The sequence below is a fragment of the Saimiri boliviensis genome, chromosome 7, assembly GCF_048565385.1.
Source record: "Saimiri boliviensis isolate mSaiBol1 chromosome 7, mSaiBol1.pri, whole genome shotgun sequence".
In the NCBI taxonomy this organism is placed as follows: Eukaryota; Metazoa; Chordata; class Mammalia; order Primates; family Cebidae; genus Saimiri; species Saimiri boliviensis.
This window is the reverse complement of record NC_133455.1, coordinates 81,455,843-81,469,365: the sequence shown is the minus strand read 5'-3', so window position 1 is coordinate 81,469,365 and position 13,523 is coordinate 81,455,843. Positions and strand designations below refer to the sequence as shown.

General features: G+C 43.0%; 1 protein-coding gene and 1 pseudogene across 1 annotated transcript in view; one reads left to right on the top strand and one right to left on the bottom strand.

Moving 5' to 3' along the window:
• Positions 1 to 6,304, bottom strand: part of CAND1 (cullin associated and neddylation dissociated 1) — a 55,133-nt gene extending 48,829 nt beyond the window's left edge. The window contains exon 1 of the mRNA XM_003926538.4: positions 5,893 to 6,304. Within this exon, the coding sequence (XP_003926587.3) occupies positions 5,893 to 5,960 (68 nt within the window). The 5' untranslated portion in view covers positions 5,961 to 6,304. The remainder of the gene's footprint in view (positions 1 to 5,892) is intronic.
• Positions 6,305 to 11,099: 4,795 nt separating this feature from the next.
• LOC101049263 (N-acetyllactosaminide alpha-1,3-galactosyltransferase pseudogene) lies at positions 11,100 to 12,220 on the top strand (annotated as a pseudogene).
• The last annotated feature ends 1,303 nt before the right edge of the window (positions 12,221 to 13,523 follow it).

Sequence of the window (13,523 nt, the reverse complement as noted above, 5' to 3'; positions counted from 1 at the left end):
TGAGACGGAATCTCACCATCTTGGCTCACTGCAACCTCCTCCTCTGGGTTCAAGTAATTCTGCTTCCTCAACTTTGAGAGTAGCTGGTATTACAGGCGTGCACCACCATGTCCAGCTAATTTTTGTATTTTAGTAGAGATGTGGTTGTCCAAGCTGGTCATGAACTCCTGACCTCAGGTGACCTGCCCACCTCGACCTCCCAAAGTGCTAGGATTAAGGGCATGAGCCATCATGCCAGGCCTAAATTGGAATAGTCTTAATATTGTTTATGTAGGCCGGGCGCGGTGGCTCAAGCCTGTAATCCCAGCACTTTGGCCGAGGCGGGTGGATCACGAGGTCAAGAAATCAAGACCATCCTGGTCAACAAGGTGAAACCCTGTCTCTACCAAAAATATAAAAAATTAGCTGGGCATGGTGGCGCGTGCCTGTGATCCCAGCTACTAAGGAGGCTGAGGCAGGAGAATTGCCTGAACTCGGGAGGCGGAGGTTTCAGTGAGCCGAGATTGCGCCATTGCACTCCAGCCTGGGTAACAAGAGCGAAACTCCACCTCAAAAAAAAAAAAAAAAAATATTGTTCATGTAAAGAAATCTAATTTTTACGATTCTTTCTTCCCAGTTTTCTCTGTGAGGTCCCTTTCTCCTCTTTTCCAGTGGTGAGCCCTAATCACTGTTGATAACCAGTTAGTATAGCATGTATCAAAAAAAAAAAACACCTAAGTAAAATCAAGAAAGTTACTGCCATCAACCTGCTGAGTATTTTAAAAAGTCCCCAGAAATCACCTTCTTAATCTCTGCAAGTGTATTTCTGATTAAACCTGCTTTTCTTCAAGCCCAAGTACTTAAGATAATTTCGCTGTTTCCTGTCATGTTATTATAAATGCCCACACTGTACTTTCAGCTATGTGATAGGATCTCTAAGGTCCCTTCCAGCTCTGAAAACCTATGATTCCTTAACAGGCTTGAGATTTTTAATAAGCATTTTAAACAGTTTCCAAAAGAAAATACCTTCCAATATCCAAAACACTTAAATCTGGTAATATAAACCTTTAAAAATTGAAAAACACTGCATTCTACAATGTAGTGAATTATTTTAAGAAAAGCCGATCAAGTGGTATTTAAACAAATAGTTCAGGTGATTTTCCAATGGTTTCCTGGAGGTTCCTAAAATCCCTACATAATCGAACTAAAATAAAATTCTACTTCAGCAACTACCTACTAAGAACCCATAGGGTCAAGAACCAGACAAAGAGAAGGATTCCATTTAGTATGACAAGGTCCCTATTCTTAAGGAGTTTGGTGGACAATATGCATCCAGCTACAGTCAAGATTATCTAGTCCCTCTTCCCCAGTGAAGTTTTGTACCGTGTGCTTTTATACTTGTCTTCATTTTCTTTTTCTACCTAGAATTTCATTTTCAACACCTAGCTCAGATCTCACCACGGACATGAATCTTCTTCCTTTAATATTCTCTGCCACTTAATGCCTGACAATTACATATTGTCCTGGGTTATTCATCTTTTCAAAATAGTGTTTTAACTATTCAACAAGCATGTAGATTAGGGAATTAAGCACTAAATCTTAAACTTTTTGTAGTCCTTGTCAGGGAATTATTAAAGGCATATTCTAGCATGAAATATTCTATAAGCCTAATTTTAGAGGGAGCTGAAATTTAAGGCCTGCATCTTAACATCCCCTAGTCCAGGCATCCCCAAACTACAGCCCACAGGCAGCATGCGGCCCCCTGAAGCCATTTATCCCACCCCCCACACTTCAGGAAGGGGCACCTCTTTCACTGGTGGTCAGTGAGAGCAGCACAGTATGTGGCGGCCCTCCAACAGTCTGAGGGACAGTGAACTGGCCCACTGTGTAAAAAGTCTGAGGACACCTGCTAGTCTAAACCCTGGAGAAGTGACATAGATGGGTAGTTAAGAGTTCATGCTCTGAAGGCAAAGAGATCCTTTAAGTCCCAGACCTACAATCTAACTGACCTTGAACAAATGTCATTTCTCTCCAAATCTGTTTTTTCAACTATAAATGAGATTGTTATTCTCATTTACTAAAGTTGCAAGGATAAATAAAAATCAAGCTCACGGTAAGCACTGATTTTAACTATTATGTATATATAGAGAACGTTATTTTCTTTAGGTCTTGATTCCTTGGAATACTTTAAATCAATTGGTGGTTGAAGTATATGAAAACAACTGGCCGGGCACAGTGGCTCAACCGTATAATCCTAGCACTTTGGGAGGCCAAGGTGGGCAGATGGCTGGAACTCAAGAGTCTGAGACCAGCATGGGAAATATGGTGATGCACCATTCACAAAAAAATTACCCATGCACGGTGGTGCATGCCCGTAGTCCCAGGTACTCTAGGGGCTGAGGTGGGAAGACTGCTTGAGGACAGGAGGTTGAGGCTGTAGTGAGACTGTGCCACTGCACTCCAGCCTCGGCCACAGTGACACATCTCGAAAGAAGAAAGAGAAAAGAAAAAGAGAGAGAGAGAAGGAAAGAAAGAGAAAGAACGAACAGAACTTAGTTACCTCAAGCCACCGAATATTCAATATTAATATTCACAAACAAGAGTGTCACATGGTTCATCCACATTAAAGCTTTGGCTCTGGTATCCACCAAATCCCCTACCTATTGGCTACATTATAAGTCTTACTCTTTAACTCCTTTATGGAACATGCATTCTTAGAGGTCCTTAAAATAACTATATACACTAGTGTAAATCTTTTCTGGCAAAAAGTCTCAGTATACTCCAGAAGTGTTTCTTTTTGGGAGGACATGATGAGAAGCACCGTTCTAAGGTACTGCCCCAGAGAATGTTTCTTCATTTTTCTTCTGAAGGTTTATTTGAATTAGGCATCCATTATTTTAAAAATAATAACTTTTCACTAAACCAAGGCTAGTAGGTAACAGGCACTATCCTGGTTAATTAGAACACACAAACGCCTCCCTCTAAAAGAGCTCCTAGTCTTTTTTTTTTTTTTAAACTTTGTATATGGCATCAGTGTTCCTAACTTCGACATTTCTCATCCTGATGCTTTCCCCATTTCTCCTAAGTCTTAATATCCCAACTTTAAATAATGCACAATACTAAAACACAAAAGAAATATTAGGCAATTTTTTTCAATAAATTGAGCCTATTAAGTCCTACAAAAAGACTCTTTTAAAATGCTGAAATTTCCAAATTTTTAAGCCTGCATTCATTCCTTTACCTTCTCTGTATTAATGGACGACGTAATTATCTAAATAGACCTGAAATTTTACGCCTAAAAGCAACCTTTTGTAATTAGTCATGTCCACGCCTCTCAGAAGTGAAAATCTCAAATTAAGTAACTTGCATAAGATCTTACAGTTGATAACAAAGACACACATGATTAGAACCCAGATCTTGTGACTAGGTCAAATTCTCTTTGGACTCTACCATGAGGAGAATAAAATTTGTTCTTCATTTTGGCAGCACTGTTTTCTTTCATAGTCCTTAGTATAGGTAGAGTGCTTTGCACATATTGGTCATTCCATGTTAATTAACCTTGCCTTCAATATCCTTCTAGTGCTAGGTATTTTTAAATATGCAGCCACAAATCTTGGTATTTAAGCCAAAATAAACTTCTAAAGAAAACATTCTTTTTAAAAAAAAAAAAAAAAAAAAAAAAAGAACAAATGTATTAAAATAAATGCCTATACTAAAAATATCAGAAAAAATTTCAAAATACTTGACTCCAAAAACTCACTATTTTAATTCTTAAATGTCTGTTTAAACTGAATACATAAAGTGATTTAGTTCCAAAGACTTGTGTATTAACTAGATGGCTACAGCATATTATAAAACTGTTTTTTAGAACACAGTTAAAAAAAAAACTTAATTTCGTCAAATTACTGAAAATCACTTACTGCTCTTAAACATACCTTGTTTAACATTCACCAACTATTAGGAATATATTAATATTACACCAATCCTCCAGGCAATGTTAATTCAGTACAACCAAAATTCATAATCTTTATCAAATTCAGCATTGACTGTCATTTCATACAGAGGATTATTTCTTTCATATAATTTATTTTTTTAAAAACTAGGTATGTATATGTTCTTTCTTTCACAGAAAATTTAAGAAAGCAAGCTTTAGTCAATAATCACATATATGGTATCACCACATAATTTCTTTAGCCTTTCTAAACTTATTACCCATACAGAAGTCCTACTAGTTGAACAAAATTCTATTATTATAAAGTGTTACCTTTATACTGAAACTGACCACAATCAGAATAAAATTTACTACTTTCACAGGATGAGCCAAATTGACAGCAAAAGGGAGGAAATCACACCACACATCTTTGACTTGAATCGGAAGCTAGCAAAGCCCCAAAGAGAATCAAACAGCATTCCAATCCGTAAAACAACACAAAACTTTTATTTCCCCCAAGAATCTTAATTTTGGCCCTACAACTAAACAAATCTAAAATACACAAACCAAACGTAGGTCACCTCCCAAAAGTTACAATACTAAAATTTTTACCATTAGCAAACTGGTTTTTAAGTGTTAAATACAACAGTTAAAAGCTGCCTAGGTAGAAATTTTTTTTTAATACGAGGTTTTGTGGTCATTGCCTGTTTTAATAAGCCAGTATATCAATTTATTCAAGAATACAACTACTACTTTTTCATGGTTCTCCTTTCACAAATCTGAAAAGTTCTTCCCAGTCCACAGGGTTTGGACATATTTTCAGGAGTTAAAACATACTGTTCATATAAAACAAACAAGCTCTTTAGCCACAATTTTAGTTCAGGACTATTTGTTCTTTCCTTTAAAGTGCACCCAAATTACAACCACTGAAGCATTAGAGAACAAAACAGGCATAAGGAAATAAGCAGCCTTTTTTCTTTCTTTTTTTTTTTTTTTTTTTTTTTTTTAGGTCAAGAACGTATTTGTGAAGAGATGGGAGGCGGGAAAGAATGTAACAATCACCACAGCATGCAAAGAAAAAAAAGATAACCTGTAAAAATATAACAAATCTTCACTATGCATATTACAACAATTTGGAACATTACAAATCTCCTGAACAGAATTGCTGTAATAAAGCTTCACATTCACCAGCTCCGTATTAAACATCGCTTCCTTTTGAAGAAGATCCGTCTGCTACGATTCAGATCCAGCAATTCACCCCTTTGGTAGTGATTTTGGCCATAAGGACAAGAGACTGAAATGCCAAGCTCCTAAGTGAGTTTTACCTGACGAGGGGAACAGACAGTGATGCTGGCGGGAAAACCCTACGAGCGAAGTTTCCTCCATCCTAGCTCCCCTCCCCCTTCTTCCAACCTTCACGAAAAAAAATAATCCAAAAAAGAAGTGTCTAACCCCATCAGCCAAGAGCGCAGAAGTTCATCATTCCACCTGAATGCAGCCAGGCCCACGCGCACCTGCGGGCAGGGAGGAGCGCACCGGGTCCCCCCGCAGCCTGGGCCCCGGCGGGCAGGGCGGCCTAGCGCCGCAGGACGGCAGGCGGGTAGGCCCGGCGCCCGGTCTCCCCGCGAGAGCAACTCGGGTCTCCACAATGGTGGGTGGTTTGGCCCCTTCGCGCTACCAGAGACACGAGTATCGCCTCCCAGTGGGGCGCAGGGGAGGCTCTCGGGGCGCTCAGAGACGCAAAAGGGGCCTGGAGACCGCGGCGGGCAACGGCCTAGGGGAAAGAATGGGGGGAGGCGGTTGCAGGACCGGAGCGGAAAGGGGCCCGCCGGGGTCCGAAGGCCAGCGGGGCGGTGGGCTGGAGACCTCCGGGCAGCGCCGCTACCGGCTGCGGCCGAAGGGGTGGGGCAAGGCCTGCGTGACGGCCAGGGCCGCGGCGGGGGGGACCCGGAGGTGGAGTGAGGGTCGCATCTCGGCCTCACCTAAAGTCCTTGTCGCTGGATGTCATTTTTTCCAGCAAATTGGAAATGTGGTACGAGGCGCTCGCCATGTTGACGGCCTCGATCCCGCCCGCCGCCGCCGCCGCTGGAGCTGCTGCCCGCCGCCGCCGCCGCTGGAGCTCCTCCTCTCGCTCGCGGCAGCTCCCGCTTCCAGGGTCGCAGCGCGACGCCGACGCTGACTAGGGAGGCGCCTCGACGGGCTGCCCGCTCCCCGGCGAAGCGTGGGCCTGTCCCGGGGTAAGCCGAGGCTACCGGGCCAGCCTAACGACGGCGCCGTTCGCGGGAGGACGAGCTCATGGGCGGCGAGGCGCACAGCGCGGCTACTACGGGTAACCAGACCCTTCCACTCAGGGCCGTCTGGCTCCCACTCCCTCCGCACTCACTCCCCAGGGCAAGAGGCCAAAGCCCGCCTACTTCGCTCCGGGGGCGGGGGCGGCACACGCAGGACGCGACGGAAAGCTAAGGTCAGAGTTCACGAGGCCTCTTCCAAGCACGCTGCAGACGAGAGTTAAAGCACAATTCGGTTGGCTGAAGCCTGTGTCAATTTTCGCGTGACCCGCCTTCTGGAGGCATGACAATGACTAAAGGGGCTGTTCTCGCGAGACTTTAAAGTGACGGTTAAAGGACAGGAGATGAGTGGAACAAGCGGGCCTTAATCTGAAAATAACTTGATTATTTAGTGACATTAAGAGAAAAAGATTACGATCTTTGAGAAGGAGAAAACCTGGGAGTAACGACAATTAAGGAGTTAACTTGCAGAACTAACATAATTATAACAGGGAGCTTTCGTTTGGGATCAGACGCGTGGCCTGTATTGCTTTAACCACCGTGGTGTAATGTTGCCCCGTGAAAACCACAAATCCCAGAATTCAGTCGGGTGATACACTGGCTCAGAATGTGATTGGCTGCGGGAACTTGTAGCTTTTTCATTGGCTCCCGTGGAAGGAGTGGATGCTGGGATTTGCAGTCTGGCGAGGGAACCATGCTGGATAAAAACCTTTGAATCACCGTGCCTTCCGTTTCTGCCGCGGATTCTTATTTTCTCCAATACAGGCTTTTTCTGTTATGCGGTATTTAAAGAGCTAAGCTGCTGCCCTTTGGCCAGGCGCATTGCGGATTCGTTGGTGTTCTTGGCAGAGGCCTAACCGTGACTTCCTAGCGCTATGCCTTGCACCTCCCAAGGCAGCGGAGGCTCCCCGCTTCTCTAGCCAGACACACTCTTTCCGTGCGTCGTAAAGCCACCTCTCGGACGCCAGCAGGACCTTAAATAAGACTGATGGGCATGCGAGAGATGACTGTAGTCAAGGCCTACTGTTTTCAAAACAGCTAAAGACGATCTCTGTAGTTAGCTTTTGTGGCCTCGTAGGACCTGTAGCCGGGTATTGTTCCCTCAGACATACAATGCCGTGGAGATGAGTTATCAAAGTATTTACTATCTAAGTTTTTTATCTGATTAATATTTGGGATTTTAAACACAAGTTTTGCCAGCTAAGGGTCAACATCCCTAAAAGTGTTAGGGATGGAGCTGGCTGACAGACCTTTCTGAAAGAGAGCCCGGTGAAGAGATGAAAAATCAATCTCACTTGATACTCCTGTTAAAAACAACAAACCTTTAAATAGCTCTTTACTTCCACATGCCTCAGATCTATCAAATCTACCTGACCTTTACCATTCTTTTCTGTATTCAACTATTACTGAATACTTCAAAGTCAGGCAATAGCAATTAATAAAACAGATGAAACGTGATTTAGCCTCATAATATGTGCCTAAATTTCACGCATAACTCCGATCTGCCCTCATGTATCCTTTTACTTTAGTATATGTAATATAAAGACTGGGCGCGGTGGTTCACTCCTGTAATCCCAGCAGTTTGGGAGACCGAGGCAGGCTGATCACGAGGTCAGGAGTTCGAGACCAGCCTGGCCAATATGGTGAAACCCCGTCTCTACTAAAAATACAAAAGTTAGCCGGGCGTGGTGCCTCGCACCTGTAGTCCCGTCTATTCGGGAGGCCGAAGTAGACGAATTGCTTGAACCCGGGAGGCAGAGGTTGCAGTGGGCGGAGATCGTGCCACTGCACTCCAGCCTGGGACAGAGGGAGACTCCATCTCAAAAAAATTAAAATAAAAATAATAAAATAAAAATATATGATTATAATACATTTTTGTCCCCAGTAATGCCATATTTCTCCTTTATTTTACCCATCTGCCATCATTAGTACGTCTTTTATAGAACTGTGCTTGAGTGCTTCAGCCACAACAATTAATTTCCTTTTGCTCCGAGCAGACTTTCCACAATATTTAATGTAACACACACATACACAAAGAGAAAGAGACAGAGAGAAACCGAGAGAACGAGAGAGAGAGAGAGAGAGAAGCAGGTCTTTTTTTGCATGAGTGGATCTCAAGGCCTCAGTCATTTAATATTAACAATAATACTCTCTTTTAGCCTGTGTCCTCTCAGAAGCCAAATCATGGTTTGTCTTTTTCATGATTTGTGTGTAAATTCTTTTACTTTTGAATTTCCAGCTGAACTATGATGTTTGGAGTCAGATTCCTGAAATATAAATCATGTTTACAGCCACTTACTAGATGTCATAGGCAATTCAATTTCATCTTTCTCAGCTTCAGTTTCTTCATGGGTAAATGATGATCAGAGTATTCCTTCAGGGTTGTTTTAAGAGTTTAACTCCTAACCTTAGGATTGTTGTAATAGTTAAATAACTCCACCTTGGCCTCCCAAAGTGCTGGGATTACAGGTATGAGCCACCATGCCCAGCCCAGCCCAATGCAGTGAAACCCCGTCTCTACAAAAAATACAAAAATTAATCAGTCATGGTGGCAGGCGCCTGTAATCCCAGCTACTTGGGAGGCTGACGCAAGGTGAATCGCTTTAACTAGGGAGGCAGAGGTTGCAGTGAGCTGAGATTTCACCATTGCCCTCCAGCCTGGGCAACAAGATTGAAACTCCCTCCAAAAAAAAAGAGAGTTAAATAAAATATTTTATATAAAGTGCTTAGTACATTCCCTGGACCATAACAACAATATTTATAACTAATATTTCCTGCATTGTTTTTATAGTGTCATTGAAAACATTCAATGGCTATTACAGAATAAAGTCCAAATGTTTTGGTAGTAGATGGCCTTCATTTGTCCTTAAGCTTTTCTTTGTGACCTTTCTGTCACTGTTGTAATATAGAAATTGATTCTACTAAAGTTTTGAGTCCTTCAAAGACACAAGTTCAAGTATTTGTATATGATAATAATTGTTAAAATTATGAGCCTTTTTTTCCCCCTTAAGACAGAGCCTGCTCTGTTGCCCAGGCTGGAGTGCAATGGCCTGATCTCAGCTCACTGCTACTTCCGCCTTGTGGGTTCAAGCGATTCTCGTGCCTCAGCCTCTCAAGTATTTGGGATTACAGGCACATGCCATCATGCCCAGATAATTTTCTTTTCTTTTTTTTTTGACACAGAACCTCATTTTGTCACCCAGGCTGGAGTGCAATGGTGCAATCTCAACTCACTGCAACCTCCACCTCATGGGTTCAAGCGATTTTCGTGCCTCAGCCTCCCAAGTAGCTGGGATTACAGGTGCCTGCCACCATACCTGGCTAATTTTTGTATTTTTAGTAGAGATGGCAGGGTTTCACCATATTGGCCAGCCTCCTGACCTCAGATGATCCAACCACCTGGGCCTCCAAAGTGCTGGGATTACAGATGTAAGCCACTACACCCAGCCGAGCACTTATTTATGAGTGAGGCACTGTATTAACTCAGTCCTCAGAACAGCCATATGAGATTCGTGTTTTTCACATTTTAAGTGTGAGAGTCACAAAGATGGTAAGTAACTTGATAAATATAACCCTTGCTAGCTAGAGACTAGGAATGTGAAATAAAAGTAAATGGAATTAAAACCCTCTAAATTTTCACTAAAGCAGTTCTGATATGGCAGGAAATAAAGAAAACATCAATATTCTTAGGGGAAAAAAACTCTCCAGGGCTTTATATGGCTTTCCATTCTTCCCCCTATTATTACAAGGAGGCTCTGCTGTAGGATTTCCCAAGTTGTGAAACCTAGAACACTAGTTCCATAAAATAATAGGAGCAAATACTTTTGGGTCTTGGGTTATTTGTTGGCTGGGGAAGAGGGGTTGTTGTTGCTGGGGAGGGTTATGGTTAAAAGAGAAAAGTACAGAAAGCAGTTTTCTTAACAGTACAGTGTCTCAGAACTTTTTGTTTGGTTGGTTTTTTTGTTTGTTTTGAGACAGAGTGTCACTCAGTCACCAGGTGCCAGGCTGGAGTGCAGTGGCATGATCTTGGCCCACTGCAACCTCTGCCTCCCAGGTTCAAGTGATTCCTCTGCTTCAGCCTCCAGAGTAGTTGGGATTACAGATGCGCCACCTCTCCCGGCTAATTTTTGTATTTTTAGCAGAGACGTAGTTTCACCATGCTGTCCAAGCTGGTCAAGAACTCCTGATCTCAAGTGATCCATCTGCCTCAGCCTCCCAAAGTGCTGGGATTACGGCCACAGCGTCCGGCCCACAGAACATTTAATAATGGCAACATGTAAGAGGAATAGGTAGTATGCAGCTGCTTGACACATTTGAGCATAGAATATAAAGTTGTACCTGTATCATCTCAAGGAATGAGAATACAGTGACCATGAAACATAATTTGAAAACCATTGTTCTGTAGGTAATTTTTTCTGAACCGAATGCTGAATGGATGATGGGGAGGAGAGTCTTGGAGAAAATAAGTTTGATGTTCATTTCTGAAACAGCCTTCTGCCAAGTACATGTGGCCTGTGCTCAACTTCTGCATTTGTTTTAAATTGAGTTAAAGGGAAAAAATAAAGCTATATTTATTCAACTAGTTAGTAATTTCTGAAATATAATTCTGGGTTGAATGTCAAGGCCAGCATGTTTCTCCCACATGCCTTGCTTGGCTAGGGCAGAGGCGGTGGGGCAGGTGATTGGAGTGCGGAGGGCACCTAGGCTGGGAGTGAGGCGCGGTCCTGCCTAGCGTCACTCGCCGTGCTCTGGCCCTGGGCTCCCAGCTTCTGCCAGTCAAGAGTTAGAATGCAGCACCTTCCCTTCCCTCAACTCTCCCTTCTGCAGAAGGGAGCTCAGTAGAACTTTGTTGTTTTGCCTTTTACTCCGGGGTGAAAGAAGCAGATGATGAGGAGAAAACAATGAATGTCAAAGGAAAGGTAATTCCACTAATGCTGGTTGTCTCCACTGTAATCCTTGTGGGTTGGAAATGCATCAACACCCCAGAAGGCTATCTCTAGTGGACGTATCACTCAAAACACCCAGAAGTTGTTGACAGCAGCACTCAGAAGGGCCGGTGGTTTCCAAGCTGCTTCAACAATGGAACTCACAATTATCAAGCAGAGGAAGAAGATATAGACAAAGAAAAAGAGAAAGAACAAAGGTAGAAAGATGACCAAAAAATTTTTTAAAAAGCTTCAGCTATGGGACTAGTTTATCCATACAATCACCCAGAGGTGCTGACAGTGACCAGTTGGAATGCACCGGTTGTCTGGAAAGGCACTTAGAGCAGAACTGTCCTAGAAGATTATTATGCCAAACAGAAAACTGCCATGGGGTTGACGGGTTTTGCTGTTGGAAGATATACAGAGTATTACTTGAAGGAGTTTATAACATCTGCTGATAGGTACTTCATGGTCAGCCACAGAGTCATATTTTACATCATGGCCCATGTCGCTATGATGCCATTGATAGAGCTGGGTCCTCTGCGTTCCTTCAGATTGTTTGATACCAAGCCTGAGAAGAGGTAGCAGGACATCAGCATGATGGACATGAAGACCACCTGTTGGCCCACATCCAACAGGAAGTTAACTTCCTTTTCTGCATGGATAAGAACCAGGTGTTCCAAGACAATTTTGGGGTGGAGACCCTGGGCCAGTTGGTGGATCAGCTACAGGCCTGGTGTTACGGGACACATCGTGAGGAGTATACTTATGAGAGGTGGAAGGAGTCGGCAGCATACATTTCATTCAGCCAGTGGGATTTTTATTACCACAAAGCCATTTTTGGTAGAATACTCATTCAAGTTCTCAACATCACCCAGGAGTACTTTAAGGGAATCCTCCAGGACAGGGAAAATGACATCGAAGCCAAGTGGCATGATGAAAGCCACCTAAACAAGTATTTCTTTCTCAACGAACTCTCTAAGATCTTATCCCCAGAATACTGCTGGGATTATCATATAGGCCATAATGCAGGGATTAAAATTGTCAAGCTATCTTAGCAGTAAAAAGAGTATACGTTGGTTAGAAATGATGACTGACTGCAAATTGTGCCAATAGTTTTTTTTGAAATTGAGAGAGTTATTATCCTGGCTACTTCTTCAGAAAAGTAACAGTTTTAACTTTAAGAAAATATTAATGAAACACCAGATCACAATCACATACTATTTCTCTTTGTAACTTTGAGCCTTGTAATATGAAAGAATGAATCTATGGTAATCAGATGTAAATCCCCAGTGATTTCTTATGTATTCTGAATTTGGGGGACATGCTATCAGCTGAACCAGAAACTTGTCATAGGCAAAGATAAAGCTAGAAACAGGCCAGGCACAGCAGCTCATGCCTGTAATCCCATCACTTTGGGAGGTCAAGACGGGTGGATCACCTAAGGTCAGGAGTTCGAGACCTGCCAGGCCAACATGGTAAAACCCTGACTCTTCTAAAAATACAAAAAAATTAGCCAGGCGTGGTGATGCATGCCTGTAATCCCAGCTATCAGGAGGCTGAGGCAGGTGAATCACTTGATCCTGGGAGGAAGAGGTTGTAGTGAGCCAGATTGTACCATTGCACTCCAGCCTGGGCAACAAGAGCAAAACTCCATTTCAGAAAAAAAAAAAAAAAAAAAAACCACCAAAAACAAAACAAAACAAAACAAAAGAAAACAACAGAAACACTCTTCATGTGTCAGGTAACATACTGGAGAAAATGGGGTGGTGAGGGAAGTGTTGGCAGTGAGATATAGTTGTGGGGGGTTATCCCCTTGATTTCAATGTTTTCCTGTTTCTGATGGGTCTAAAGCAACAAGGAGTTGCTTTGCAGCAGGAGAACTTTCAATAAGGACACCATTTGCCTTGGCAATCCTCAAAAGGCTTCAAGAGCAGATTGCTTCAGGCCATTTGTAGTCCATCATTTTCTCACAAGGATGTCATCTGACTTCTCGGTGAAAGTCTCGTGGAGATTCCCGGTAGGTATCATAATGGTGGATGGTCAGAGTCCCAGGGAACCCAAATGAGCCAAGGTGCTTAGTGTGAAGTAGGGGCTGATCATTGTGGGGCAGCGCTACCTTGCAGGAATACATGCCATGAGGTTGGTGCTTAAATACATCATGGATCCTGAATGGAACACACTGAATGGAGGCACTGAATGGGAGGCAGTATGGGTGATTTCCAGCCTGGTGGACCCCATGACTGACAAATGGCAGAGACTTGAACAGAAGATGCTTCTTGTTTTGCCCAAGTCATTCATATTCAGTCTACCAGACTGTGTAACTTGTGTCTTCAGATCCTTGGTGAGGAGAGGTGGATGGTATCAGAGAAGGCAAATGCCTGCAGTGGACTGAAGAGG